The sequence below is a fragment of the Taudactylus pleione genome, unplaced genomic scaffold (genome assembly GCF_031769625.1).
Source record: "Taudactylus pleione unplaced genomic scaffold, aTauple2 ptg000207l, whole genome shotgun sequence".
NCBI lineage: Eukaryota > Metazoa > Chordata > Amphibia > Anura > Myobatrachidae > Taudactylus > Taudactylus pleione.
In genome coordinates, this window is record NW_028284609.1 from 5,119,050 (window position 1) to 5,132,688 (window position 13,639).

General features: G+C 44.2%; 1 protein-coding gene across 1 annotated transcript in view; it reads left to right on the top strand.

The window, feature by feature from the left end:
• LRIG3 (leucine rich repeats and immunoglobulin like domains 3) overlaps positions 1–13,639 on the top strand; it is a 47,114-nt gene that overhangs the window by 32,724 nt on the left and 751 nt on the right. Inside the window, exons 9-18 of the mRNA XM_088478124.1 lie at positions 109–189; positions 433–504; positions 1,332–1,403; positions 1,855–2,018; positions 2,824–3,144; positions 3,271–3,552; positions 4,028–4,480; positions 11,194–11,349; positions 11,694–11,837; positions 11,940–12,188. Coding sequence (XP_088334250.1) covers positions 109–189; positions 433–504; positions 1,332–1,403; positions 1,855–2,018; positions 2,824–3,144; positions 3,271–3,552; positions 4,028–4,480; positions 11,194–11,349; positions 11,694–11,837; positions 11,940–12,188 — 1,994 coding nt within the window. The remainder of the gene's footprint in view (positions 1–108; positions 190–432; positions 505–1,331; positions 1,404–1,854; positions 2,019–2,823; positions 3,145–3,270; positions 3,553–4,027; positions 4,481–11,193; positions 11,350–11,693; positions 11,838–11,939; positions 12,189–13,639) is intronic.

Here is a 13,639-nt window from a genome sequence, read left to right on the forward strand (position 1 = left end):
TAAATAATTGTATCTTCCAATATTGAAAAATAAAGATGGATATCTATCTCTTAAAGCATTTGAATTGGTTTATCCTGCTTATTTTAACACACACAATTTTTATCACAGAGATCTAAAGAATAATGAAATTTCTTGGACCATTGAAGATATGAATGGAGCATTCTCTGGACTAGAAAAACTTAAAAGGCTGTAAGTAACTTAGCAGTGCAATTACATAAGAATACTATGTGTGTGTGATATAGATAGATGTGTTTTGTGTGTGTGTGTGTGTGTGTGTGTGTGTGTGTGTGTATATATATATATATAATATATTATTTATTATGTGTTTTGTATGTGTATATCTGTGTCTCTTTTTTTTTTCTTGTTTCAGCATTAAAAACAGTTGTCATCACTTTAAACATTTTAGTGTTTTATTTCTTGTTTTTAATTAAGGATGCTTCAGGGTAATCGGATAGGATCGATAACAAAAAAGGCATTTTCGTGGTTGGATGCACTTGAGTACCTGTAAGTAATTGCTTTCTATTTATGACACCTTTTCATTTTTGAACAAGACCAAACCTATGTTTCTATAAAAAACAATTTGTAGAATTTAAATATTCCAAACCTTTTGTGCGCTAGAAATGTAATTATTTTACTGTAGTGTAAGTGCTAATATGGGACACACTTAAGTTCTACTTCGACTACAAATGAGAAATACATTTTAGCACAGATCCTTTGTTCTTGAATTCATGACACATAGGGACTGTTGAGTGTGCAACTGTTTGCAGTGCATATCTTGGGTATTTTCACACTCTGCCTACTAAAATACTGGTGAGTCGTACACATTTCATTCATATCTCTACTTGCGACTGAAGGGGCGTGACTGGGCTGTAATATGGCGTTCTCACATAGGCAAAGGACAGGGATGGAGGGTCGACGGAATTGCGGGCTATATGGAGTTGGATGGAAATGTAATATCGTCTGTTTACAAGGCATCTCGTTTGCACAACATTTTGGCTGGTGTAAGTGTGCCCTAATGAGTAGTATTGAACTAAGCGTACATATAGGTGACTGGCACAACAAAATTGCCTGCAGGCATCAGCAAGTTCCCAGCGAGACTGTCCAATGTTTATTTAAAAGGCGAAACCAGGTTATATTTTGCCTTTTTAAAAAACTGCTACTTTAAAACATCGGGCAGTCTCGCATGGGACTCGCTGATGCCTGCAGTTCGCAGGCTATTACATTTAGCCCACAGAATATTGTTTTTCCCCTAGTTGGGGGTGGCCGTATGTTTCTAAATAGAATGATTGTTATGTGTAAACTTTAACAATATCTTTTTTATTTTTATATAGGGATCTAAGTAACAATGCTATTGTGTCAATGCAGAGTAATGCATTTTCCCAGATGAAGAAGCTTCAGCAACTGTAAGTCGATTATTTTAAATATATGAACTTCTTACAGATAATAATCAGTCTTTTCCTGGAGAGCTGGAATATTGAATTCTTTTTAAAATATACAGAAAGAGTTTTGCCTTTTTTTATAGCTACTGCACAAGTATATTTCCCTTAGTTGACAGAGGGTCCTGGTTCCCAAGTGGTACTCCTCGTGTTTTTACTGTGTAATATTCTGCATTACTAACCATTTTTTGCAAGGCAATTTGCCTTTTTTGTCCAATGCTTAAACATAGCATCAGTGTGTGGTTCTGAAGTTAAAATCCATACTTTGTTTAATGTGCTTTCATAAATTGCGTAACCATAATTAATGCTGCCTGTGGCCTGCCTCTTTTTAATGAGTATGCCCTTAACAGGTGTTCATTTTTATAACCGCCCTAGGTATTTATTAATACTGTAACTTGCATCTATTCTCTTTATACAGTCATCTTAACACTTCAAGTCTTTTGTGCGATTGTCAGCTAAAATGGCTTCCTCAATGGTTAACCGAAAATAAATTGCAAACCTTTGTAAATGCAAATTGTGCGCACCCCCAAAGTCTCAAAGGCAGAAGTATCTTTGCTGTGAGTGCTGATGGATTTGTATGTGGTAAGTGTGGTTTGTTTTTTTTTGTTTTTTGTGGGTTTATTTTTCGGTATTCTTATTGTCATTTGAATTTGCTATTGCTGTATCGGCTCACTTTTTTTTTCTATTTTTACCCACATTGTTTTTTTTTTTTTTTTTTTTTTTATCCATAAAGACCTGTGCATTATAATGAGGAAAATGAGTGAATAAAGAACAGAATCACAACTGTGTAGACATGGTCTAAAACAGAGGTTCCCAAACTCTGTCCTCAAGGCACCCTAACTGTCCAGGTTTTAAGGATATCCATGATTGAGCACATACTGAAGTACTAATAAAATCGCCTGTGCCCGAGCATGGTTATCCTTAGAACCTGGACTATTAGGGTGCCTTGAGAACCGAGTTTGGGAACCTCTAGTCTAGAAAATCGTTTGAGCCTGGCTATAAACCTCAACTTTGAAATGCATGCTAGTCTTAACTATTCTGTTTGTGATAATTTTAATAATATTATGATTGCCATCATAGGAGCCAACTTTTTAAAATGATTGGGGAAGGGTTATGTGAGCACCCCCAATGTGACTGATGAATGCCATGCATGGGCAGTAGATGTGGCAGCACAAATATTGGGTCTGCTGAAGCACCCACACAGCTGGCTACTATGATCACAATTAAACATGCCATTGTTATATGGTGCAACCATATTATCTATAAACTCCTGCGAAAATCTGTACTTGCTGACTACTCTTCATGGAACTAATGTACAAGCTTTGCTAATGGTGACTGTGCAATAATACATACATTCATGTTTGTTTGCTCTTCTTTTATAACATAGATGATTTTCCAAAACCACAGTTCACGGTCCAGCCTGAAACGCAGTCGGCAATAAAAGGCTCCAATGTGAGTTTTATATGTTCAGCAGCCAGCAGCAGCGACTCTCCAATGACTTTTTGTTGGAAAAAAGACAATGAGCTACTGCACGATGCAGAGATGGAAAGTTATGCCCATTTGCGGATAGAAGGTGGCGACGTGATGGAGTACACCACTATACTGAGACTGCGGAATGTTGAATTTGCCAGTGAAGGAAAATACCAATGTGTCATTTCCAATCATTTTGGAACTTCATACTCCGTCAAAGCCAAACTGACCGTCAACAGTATGTATTGTTTGTATTGTTTGTATTGTTTGTTTTTTTTATTTTCTTGTTGTGCAAGTTTTTTTGTTTTTAAATTCAGATGTATTTACGTGGATTTAAAATGAAATCTGTCCTATGTTCTTTCAGTTCTTCCTTCATTTACCAAGATGCCTATAGATCTCACAATTCGAGCCGGATCAACAGCACGGCTAGAATGTGCTGCAGTTGGTTACCCAACACCGCAGATAGCTTGGCAAAAGAACGGTGGCACAGACTTCCCTGCAGCTCGCGAGAGACGGATGCATGTAATGCCAGAAGATGATGTCTTCTTTATTGTGAATGTCAAAATTGGGGACACTGGAGTGTACAGCTGTACAGCTCAGAATAATGCTGGAACCATTTCAGCCAATGCTACTCTGACAGTGCTAGGCAAGTGTCTTTTACACATACTATTATTAATTGAGAGCAATATATTTTATTAAATATTATTTGGGAATCTCCAAGCTTAAGAAATAAGCGTCATGCTAAAAAAATGCGTTGTTTTTAGAAATGCTGGTGTACTTGGTCACCTGATTGACACATTTTTTTCCCCTTTTAAGGAATGAGCCTTGCCCACTTTGGCATTACCATTTGCAGGGATATGACTGGAGTCTTCCTTAACTTTAAAAGTTTATTGTTCTGGGAGGCTATAGGAATTGTATTATGTTGTGGGGGGGGGGAGCCTAAGATGGGCAGGAAATAACATCTATTGTAGTAGGCATTGGTGGGTCAGAGCCTAGGGGAGGGCACACTTGGATTTGCCATGATTTATATTGCTCTGTCGTTCAATGTAAATTAGATTTTTGTTTTTGCATTAAAGTATTATCACGTAGTAAAAACATTTTTTTTTTTCTTGACAATATAGAGACTCCATCATTTCTACGCCAATTAGTGGATCGAACTGTGTCCAAAGGAGAAACCACAGTTCTGCAATGCATTGCAGGTGGGAATCCTACACCAAAAGTAAACTGGACAAAGGACGATAACCCATTGGTTGTAACAGAGAGGCATTTTTTTGCTGCGGGGAATCAGCTTCTGATTCTAGTGGACACAGACTTTGAAGATGCTGGAAAATACACTTGTGAGATGTCCAATATACTTGGAACTGTTAGAGGAAACATTCATCTTTCTGTTATTCCTAATCCAACTTGCGATTCCCCTGCAAATGCCACACCATCCTTGGAGGATGACGGATGGGCTACGGTTGGTGTTGTGATTATAGCAGTGGTTTGCTGTGTGGTGGGAACCTCCCTTGTGTGGGTGGTCATCATATACCACACACGGAGAAGGAATGAGGATTGCAGCGTTACAAACACAGGTGGGTAGAGCAAGCCAGGAAATAAGTCATTACTTTTCACTCTTGGCTAATTAGACATTGCTTAGAGGGAGAGACAAATCTGAAAAACATATGTTACAAAGTGAACTTCGTCTGGCAGGCCAGCTGTATGGTTTTTAAAGGGTTTGTGGTTCATTTTCAAACCAAACCATGTGCTCTGACAAAATACTACTACGGTAGTACTTATGTTTTTCATAAGACTTCTAAAAACCACAACAATTCGTACAAAATCTATATATAAACATACACTAATATACACCCAATAACTGCAAAAGTGAGTTACAGTATTTTCTATAATTGTTATATTAAATCATATAAGTCTATTGACATCTATAAAATTGGCAACACGTGTTTTATGAAATTATAGTTAATGTACTTTCTACTTCAGGTTCCATAGGGGGTCCACATGGTTGACCTTGGGGTATAGCTGGATCTGGATCCACGGGCACCACGCAGCTAAAGCTTTTGCTGCTCCCAGTATGCACTGGGTCCATCCTCCTCTATACCCCACTCCAGCCACAGGCACATCAGTTTTAGTTGGTGCCTGGCCGGAGTCGGGTCAGCCTAGCGCAGGGGGGCTGCTTAGCAGCCCCATAGCTTATTTTTTGAGTTTCTTATTTTATTTTTTAAGAGACTCTTCAGAGCGGCAGCATTAGACTGTCCACTGGACGTCCAAGCTGCCGCTCCTTCACCCCACTGGCGCTGTGATGCCAGTACAGATCTGGAGATCGCGGCAGCTTGGACGTCCAATGGACAGTCTAATGCTGCCGCTCTGAAGAGTCCCTTAAAAATAAAATAAGAAACTCAAAAAATAAGTCTGTACTAGCACGGGCTCTGGGCTCTCCCTCGACTGCTGCCGGAGCGCCAGGGATCAGGTAAACCACTGGTCACTGCTTGCGGTGACCCGCCTGTACCAATGCAGTCGCATGCCTCCGATCTCTGGGGACAGACCAGAGGCGCTAGCAAGTGGCGGTGGGCTCTCCCTCTCCGGAGGCATGCTCTGCGGGACCACTGGACCACCAGGGTGTTATGCGGTAGTGGGAGCCAGCAACCCTGGGGTTAATAGCTATCCAGGGGAGGCATCCTTCCCTGTTTAGCGGCTCCTCCCCTCAGATCAGCGCGCCATTCCGCTTAGGTCTGGCGACGCTGAGCTGCTTCCTCCTGCGGCCACTCCTTCTCTGAGGTCTCCGGCTGCCATCTTTTCTCTGGTGGGCAGCGCAGATCTCGCTAGCAGTGTGCGGTTGGTCCCCCTGTGTACCTCTCCCCGTCTAAAGGTCAGTGTACATAGCACTATATCCCTCCCAGACACTGAATCTGGGCAGTTGATTGTAGTGACAAGGTGCAGTGAGTATTGACTTTCTGCATTGTATGTGACTTTTGCTAGTGCTGAGTGTCTGTGCTTTATTTCTCTTTATTGTCAGTCTATAACTAGCCCTGGCTGGTGTGTGTAGGGATTTTCAAGGATCTCACTTGTATAAATTCATGGATTTGTGAGGTCGGTCACTGTGGTGTGCTACACGGTACTATATTTGTGGACTTGCGTGCTGCAAACTTGTGGGTGCGCCAGGAGTACTTTCTGAGCTTCCCTGTTGTATTGCTATATATATTTGGGTATATATTTTATTATATTATAATTATCATGTCTGATAAGGAAGTTGAGCGCTCTACGGTTCCCACTCTGCTCTCCTGCAGACGCTGCGCTGCAGGGGGGGAATATGGAGGATTTATCACAGGATGGGCTGTGTATAAGGTGCTGTCAGTTACCTGGTCCCTCTAACCCCCCCCCATCTTCGGGACAGGATTCCTCTTGGGCGGTGTTTTCTCAGGTGCTGGCTTCCATCGCGAACCGTCTGGCGGTCTCGACTGCTCTCCCCCATAGGGGGTTACCCCAACCAGCCATCCCCCCTTCTCTGGGTGTACCGCAATTATTGCAGTCTCCCCCCTGGGTCTCGCTGTTCATCCATATGCGGGGTTTCCTATGTTTCTTCAGTCTCCTCAAATGACGCAGCAGTCCGTTATTCCCTTCCAGTGTCTCCCGTAAACGGGTCAACCACCTTGGCTGGATGTGTTCTCCAATTCAGTCCAAAGTTTGGCAGCGTCGTTTTCCGCCTTTCAAACCATGTTGCGTAGTGACAAGCCTCACAAGGCGTCAAAGCGCACGGTTATGTCATCCCAATCTGCGTAGCTATCAGACTCCGAGGCGTCCTTGGATGAGGGAGAATTGCATGAGGACTCTGATTCAGATTCCCTTGCCCCGGAAGTAGAGCCGAAATCTTCCATTAATGTGCCGGTCCATTCTGGATATAGAGGATGACGCCCCGGCCCCTAAGTCCAAGTATCCAAATTTTAAACAGGCAAAAGTGACATTGGCTGTTTTTCCTCTCTGACCAGCTGACTGATCATATGGCGGAGGCCTGGCAGTCGCCTAGTAAGAGGTTCCAGCCGCAGAAACGTTTAGCATTCAGTTATCCGTTTCCTGACAGTCATTGCAAAAAGTAGGAAACCCCGCCTGCGGTGGATTCTCACATTACTCGTTTGATCAAAAGTGCCACCTTGCCTATGCCATCCATTTCATTCCTAAAGGATCCCATGGACAGCAGACTTGATTAAAATCCATTTACTCTCTCTCTGGGGCGGTAGCCTGTCCCACCATGGCCATCTCTTGGCTGGCTAAAGCTATTGAGAGCTGGGCCAATGTACTGGAGGATACTTTTCCTGAGGATGCTCCGGAGGTTCAGAGACTGTTAGTTGGACAGATGAGGGATGCCGCTTCCTATATTGGGGAAGCGTCTTTGGATGCCAGTCTTCTGACTTCCAGGGTTTTGGCGGCAGCGGTCTCTGCTCACCGGTCTTTGTGGCTTTGTTCTTGGAGAGCAGATGTGGATTCCAAGAAGGACCTGGAGGCCTTACCCTTTAATGGGGATATTTTGTTCGGTCCTGACCGAAATCTGTGTTTTTGCCATCAGCAGCTGCGCCTTCTAAGGCTAGGACCTCACCCTGAGTCCGAAAGGACCGAAAGGCTAAGTCCAAGGGTCAGTCTTTCCCGAGGCAGTAGTCAACCAAGGCTGCCCTAAAAAAAAAACCGCAGGCCTGGAGCACTAGACGCCCTGCTTCCAAGCCAGACGATAAGCCTTCAGCCTGATGGGACGGGCCTCTCTCTGGGGGATCCCAGAGTGGGGGGCCGACTTCTTCAATTCGCCCAGTGTTGGTGCAATACCACCACGGATGCTTGGACATGAGAAGTGGTCTCTCAGGGGTACGCCCTGTCCTTCTGTCACAGACACCCCCCCCAACAGTTCTTTTGCATGAGTCTTTCTCAGGATAAGACCAAGGCCTTGCAGATTCAGAAAGCCATAGAGTCCTTGCTGAAAGCAGGGGTGGTTGTTCCCGTTCCGCTTTCTCAATGCGGGACGGGTTATTACTCCTCTCTGTTTCTGGTTCCGAAACCCAATGGGTCTCATCGGCCTATTCTCAACCTGAAATCGTTGAACAAGTTCCTCAGAGTACCCACTTTCAGGATGGAAACTTTGCGTTCCATCATTCTGGCTATGGAACCGGGGGATAATATGGTCTCACTGGACATACAGGACACCTACCTCCATGTTCCTATAGCCCATTCACACCAGCGGTATCTGAGGTTTGCTATACACCACCAGTTTGTTTCAGGCTCTGCCCTTTGGTCTTTCCACGTTTCCAAGGGTGTTCACCAAAGTCATGGCTGCCCATCTGCGCAGCCAGGGAATACGGCTTCTGCCATATCTAGACTACCTCCTTTTGCTGGCAGGCTCTCCGGAGGTACTTCTGCAACATCTGCGCCTGACTATCGCTTGTCTGCAAGCGCACGGGTGGTTGATTAAACTGGAAGAAGTCCTCCCTCATTACGTCAGAGAATGGTTTATTTGGGAGCCCTTCTGGATTCTCGTCAGCAAAGGATCTTTCTGACTCAAGAAAAGGTTTCCTCTCTACAACTACGAGTGAGCAGTTGTCTAAAGAGTTCCCAGGTGTCAGTTCACACGGCAATGAGAGTACTGGGGTCCATGGTGTCGACATTCGACATGGTGGAGTATGCCCAGTTTCATTCAAGGCCCCTGCAGGGGCTGATTCTATCCAGATGGAGCGGGTTACCACACCGGATCAGGACTCAGATGCTGGTGCTGTCTCCGGAGGTGCGCCTGTCACTGGCTTGGTGGCTTCAGACCTTTAATCTCACCAAGGATCGCCCCTTTTGGATCCCGCACTGGGTTCTGCTCACGACAGATGCCAGTCTCCAGGGTTGGATGGCAGTGTCAGGTCAACTTTCACTTCAGGGCCGTTGGACGGCGGAAGAAGCGGTTCTTCCCATCAATATTGTGGAACTTCGGGCCGTTTACAGGGCCTTCCAGTTGTCTGGTCACGCTCTTCAAGGAAGGGCAGTGCAAGTTCAGTCTGACAACGCCACCACCGTGGCGTACATCAACCATCAAGGGGGGACTAGCAGTCGAGCAGCAATGTCGGAAGTGTCGCGCATCCTGCCTTGGGCGGAGTGCCACCTTCCGGCCATCTCAGCAGTCTTCTTTCCAGGAGTTCTCAATTGGGAGGCGGACTTCCTCAGCCGTCACGACGTGCATCCTGAGAAATGGTCCCTTCACCCAGGGGTATTTCAACTACTCATGGACAGGTGGAGACTGCCGGAGGTGGACCTCATGGCCTCCCATCACAAACTGCCTGTGTACGGGTCCAGGACAAGAGACGCCGGCGCAAGCCTGGTGGACGCACTGTCAGGGAAATGGACATTTCAGCTGGCGTATCTATTCCTCCGATATCACTGCTGCCTCTGGTCCTTCGGAAATTCAAACAGGATGGCGGCACGCTTCTGCTGGTGGCTCCTGCTTGGCCCAGGCGTCCCTGGTACTCCGATCTTCGGGGCCTATCCATCGACGTTCCGTTTCTTCTGCCTCAAAGTCGGGACCTGTTGTCTCAGGGGCCCTGCCTTTACCCGGATCTGGGTCATCTGTCTTTGCCGGCGTGGCTCTTGAGACATCCGTCTTAAGGTCCCAGGGTTTTTCCAGCTACGTCATCAGCACAATGCTACAGGCGAGAAGCCTGCTTCCACCAGAATTTACCACAGTATACTTATACTTATTTTCAATGATGAGAGTCCAGAAACTATGATCCTCCAAGCGTTTCGTGTTTCTAGAATTTTGGAGTTCCTTCAGTGTGGATTGGACCTAGGTTTACGCCTCGCTACTTTGAAAGTTCATGTGTTTGCACTTTCTGTGTGGTTCCAGCGTAGAAACGCTACTCCGCCTGATGTCCGCACCTTTTTCCAGGGTGTTCTCAGGATTCATCCTCCTTTTGTTCCATCAGTGGCTCCTTGGGATTTGGCAGGGGTGCTTCGGGCCCTGCAGGGTCCTCCATTTGAACCTCTTGAGTCGGTGGAACTCAAGTGGATGACCGTTAAGACTGTTTGTTTATCTCCTGGCGATTTGCTTCGGCCAGAAGAGTGTCAGAATTGGGTGCGCTTTCTTGCCATTCTCCTTTTCTGATTTTTCACCAGGACAGGGCGGTGCTTTGCACATGTCCGGGTTTTCTACCTAAGGTAGTCTCTAAGTTCCACATTAACCAGGAAATAGTTATGCCGGCATTTCAGTCACCTGATCTCCCGGCTGGGGAGGCTTCCTTAGATGTTGTCCATGCTCTCAAAGTTTATGTGGCCCGGACTAGTTCCATTCGGAAGTCTGATTCTTTGTTTGTTCTCTTTGTTGGCAGGCCAACCCCTCTTGTGAAAACCAAACAAACTTTGGCCCATTGGCTTCGTTTGGTTATTTGAGAGGCTTATTCACAGGAGGGTTTACCTGTTCCGGCCTCTGTTAAGGCTCATTCCACTCGGTCTGTGGGTCCCTTGTGGGCTGCTGGCCGTGGCGCCTTGGCTGTTCAGCTGTGTAAGGCGGCCACCTGGTCTTCAATACAGACTTTTCTAAGGTTCTATGCGTTTGACACCTTCGCCTCTCAGGATGCATCCTTCGGGTGCTGGATTCTCCTTTCAGCGCAGGAGCGTCCCCGCCCTTTGTTGTACTGCTTTGGGACATCCCCCAAGGTCAACCCTGTGGACCCCCTATGGAACCTCAAGTAGAAAACAAGAGAGATGGTAAGAACTTACCTTTTTGTTATCTCTGTTTCTACGAGGTCCATAGGGTCCACAGGGCGCCTGCCCTGATGCACCTGGTTTCATATGGCTTCATATGTGGCTGGTCACCCGTTTTCCATCTCCCTTTCTGTGAGTATGGTTCTTGTGTGTTCCAGTCTTCCTTCTCTCTGTGTTTTTTTTTTTTTTTTCTCCGGCCTTGGCTACTTACCAACTGATGTGCCTGTGGCTTGGGCGGGGTATAGAGGTGGATAGACCTAGTGCATCCTGGGAGCAGCAAAAGCTTTAACTGCGTGGATCCAGATCCAGCTATTCCCCAAGGTCAACCCTATGGACCTCGTAGAAACAGAGATAACAAAGGTAAGTTCTTACCATATCTCTTGTTTTTAATTTGCAACTAAATATTTTTCATATCATGCACACATTTTGGCAGTGCCAGATATTAAATTATTAGTGTACAGTTTGTGGAATTTATTGATTTTGAAATATGCAATTATTTTTGTTTCTTTTTTACATTGTATTGTAAAATTGCGTGCATTATTTATGGGTAACGGAACACTTCATTTTACAGATGAAACAAATCTGCCTGTGGATACTCCAAGCTACTTATCTTCCCAAGGAACTCTAGCAGAGAGACAGGAAGGATACATCTGCTCTGAAAATGGAAGCCACCACTACATAGCCTCCTACATGAGTGGTTATCTCTTACAGCAAAGAGAAGTTAATGGTATGGCATTAACTCCTCGGCTTTCTCATTACATCCTATAATAAAATAAAGTGCCGGTGCTTCACTGGGAACGCCCAGCCTTGTCAGACTGCAGGGGATTGGTAACCCACACCATTCCCATAAACCACTCAGCCTGATTAGTTAATGGAGTACCTTTTTTTTAATAATTCCTTTGTGAATAGAAATTCTGTTGTCAGTTGCAGAGTAGAAAGCCATCTAGGCACTTTACACCTGCTGTTTTCTTTTTTAATACTGTCTTTATGAACATTCCTATTTGTTATTTACATTTATAGTTAGCTAGTTATAGCTGACTGTTATGTCATGTAACATTATTTTATTTACAGGAGTTTGCCATTTGGATAATGGAAGTGAAAGTGACTCGGAAGCAGTAAGCGATCCGCTCAACTTTCATTACATGGGGCCGCAGAGCTCGTCCTATTTGAAGGGAAATCTATACAGCCCTGAAGCATGTGAGACCTATCATGCAGGTTAGTTTACTATACAAGCATATGCTGTTCAATTGAGGTTATGTTTACGTCAGTTTGTATTTAATACACACCTTTATTTACTGATTTATTTGTATTTTAAAGGTTACAATCCAGATCAAGATTCTGCTAATGCTTATGAACCTGATCATTTAACGCAAAAGGACTGTGGGTCATATACACAACAATGCAGTGATTCTTTTGCGAAGAATACAGATATCTGTAAAGCATTTCCTGTGCATGGATTTGTTGGCTCCATCTGCAATCAAATTGAAGATAATAATAGAGTTAAAATGGATTCTGATATGGACCTTTTTGGCTTGAAGAACAATCCAGACAAAACTTCATACATGGGTAAGTTTATGGAAAGGTGGTTGCATTGGTTATTTAATTTGAATGATAACTGTAATTGACTAATGTCCAGAAAGCATCTGTTTCTAGATGATGAATTTTACCATTCATCAAAACCGAAAACTGACAGTAAATAAAATATTGGGAAAAAAACTTGTGTGGAACATATGGGTTCCAAATACTTTTAGATGGTGGTAGACTGCTTTTATAGTAAGTAGGTTGGAGTTGTGTGTTCCACACCTGTGCTTAGACTACTTCAATGGTTACTATTGTACTTCTACTTCCTATGTGGATGGACACATTTCTGGAGAAAAAAAAAAAGATAGCTGTTTTTAGTTATATGTTACATGTATTACAAAGCTTTCCATAGAAGTTGATTATAACAAAAAATTGTAACGTAACATAACATGCAAAGAAACAACTTCATATTGTATTTTTCTAATGTGCCTGCTCCAACAGTGGAATGCTTTATAGAACTGTAAACATAACGTGGTAGCAGAGACACGTCATATCAATTTAAAAATTTGTCTGCCAAATCTCAAATACGGATTAGTGTAAGTGGCTGTGGGTGAGATGTACTAACAATAAAATACGGTCATACCTCCGAAAACTGATATTTATTTATTTTTTTCCCCCTGAGGTTTGCCGCGATCCTCATATGTATCGAGCTCCCAAAAAAATGTTTCTGGAGCTTGTGTGCAATAGGCAATGCTGTTGACTGTAGACCCCTATAGCCTTCTTTCTGCAATGAGTCCCAGCAGAGGGAATCAAAAGGATCCTTCTCTGCCCCCCCCCCTCCAAAGCTTGCGCAGGCGCAATAGGACACCTGGGTCATAAATCAAGAAGTTCTTACATCGCAAGGGACAGCTCTTATCAGAAGAGTTGCCCAGAGTGAAATTATTCATGAGTATTAAGGCATATGGCATTAATAAATGCCACTATGCATGCGATAAAGGGCGGGATATATTGCATACAATATGCAGGACCTGAAGTATGACACTTTCTTCAGTATTCAAAGGTTACATTTGTGGGGCTCATTAATATTTGCTAGTGGATGTGCGCCTTTAGGGATCAGTCTAATTGGGAAGGGTGCGAGTTTGCGTTGCCACAGTGTTAAAACGCCGGCAACAGCACGACAACTCGCGGCACGCTCCGAGCCCGAATTCACAGAATTTTTCTCGTGGAGCTTTATAGGGCTGCAAGCACTATTATGCAAGTTCAGGCAGCCATTGCCAGGATGACTCCTACCCACATGTACATCGCATCTAATTTGATTGAGCCCTTAGTGTGCGTTGGGTCTTGGCTGATGCTCAAGGCCATATTTGCAGTCTGTACTGCCGCAAGCTGTTTTGAATACATCCGTTACATTTTGGAACTTTCGGGCACAAAACATACTTCCCAACACACATTATTCAGGAAGTTTGCTTGTATAAATGTGAGTTTGTCACACAGCA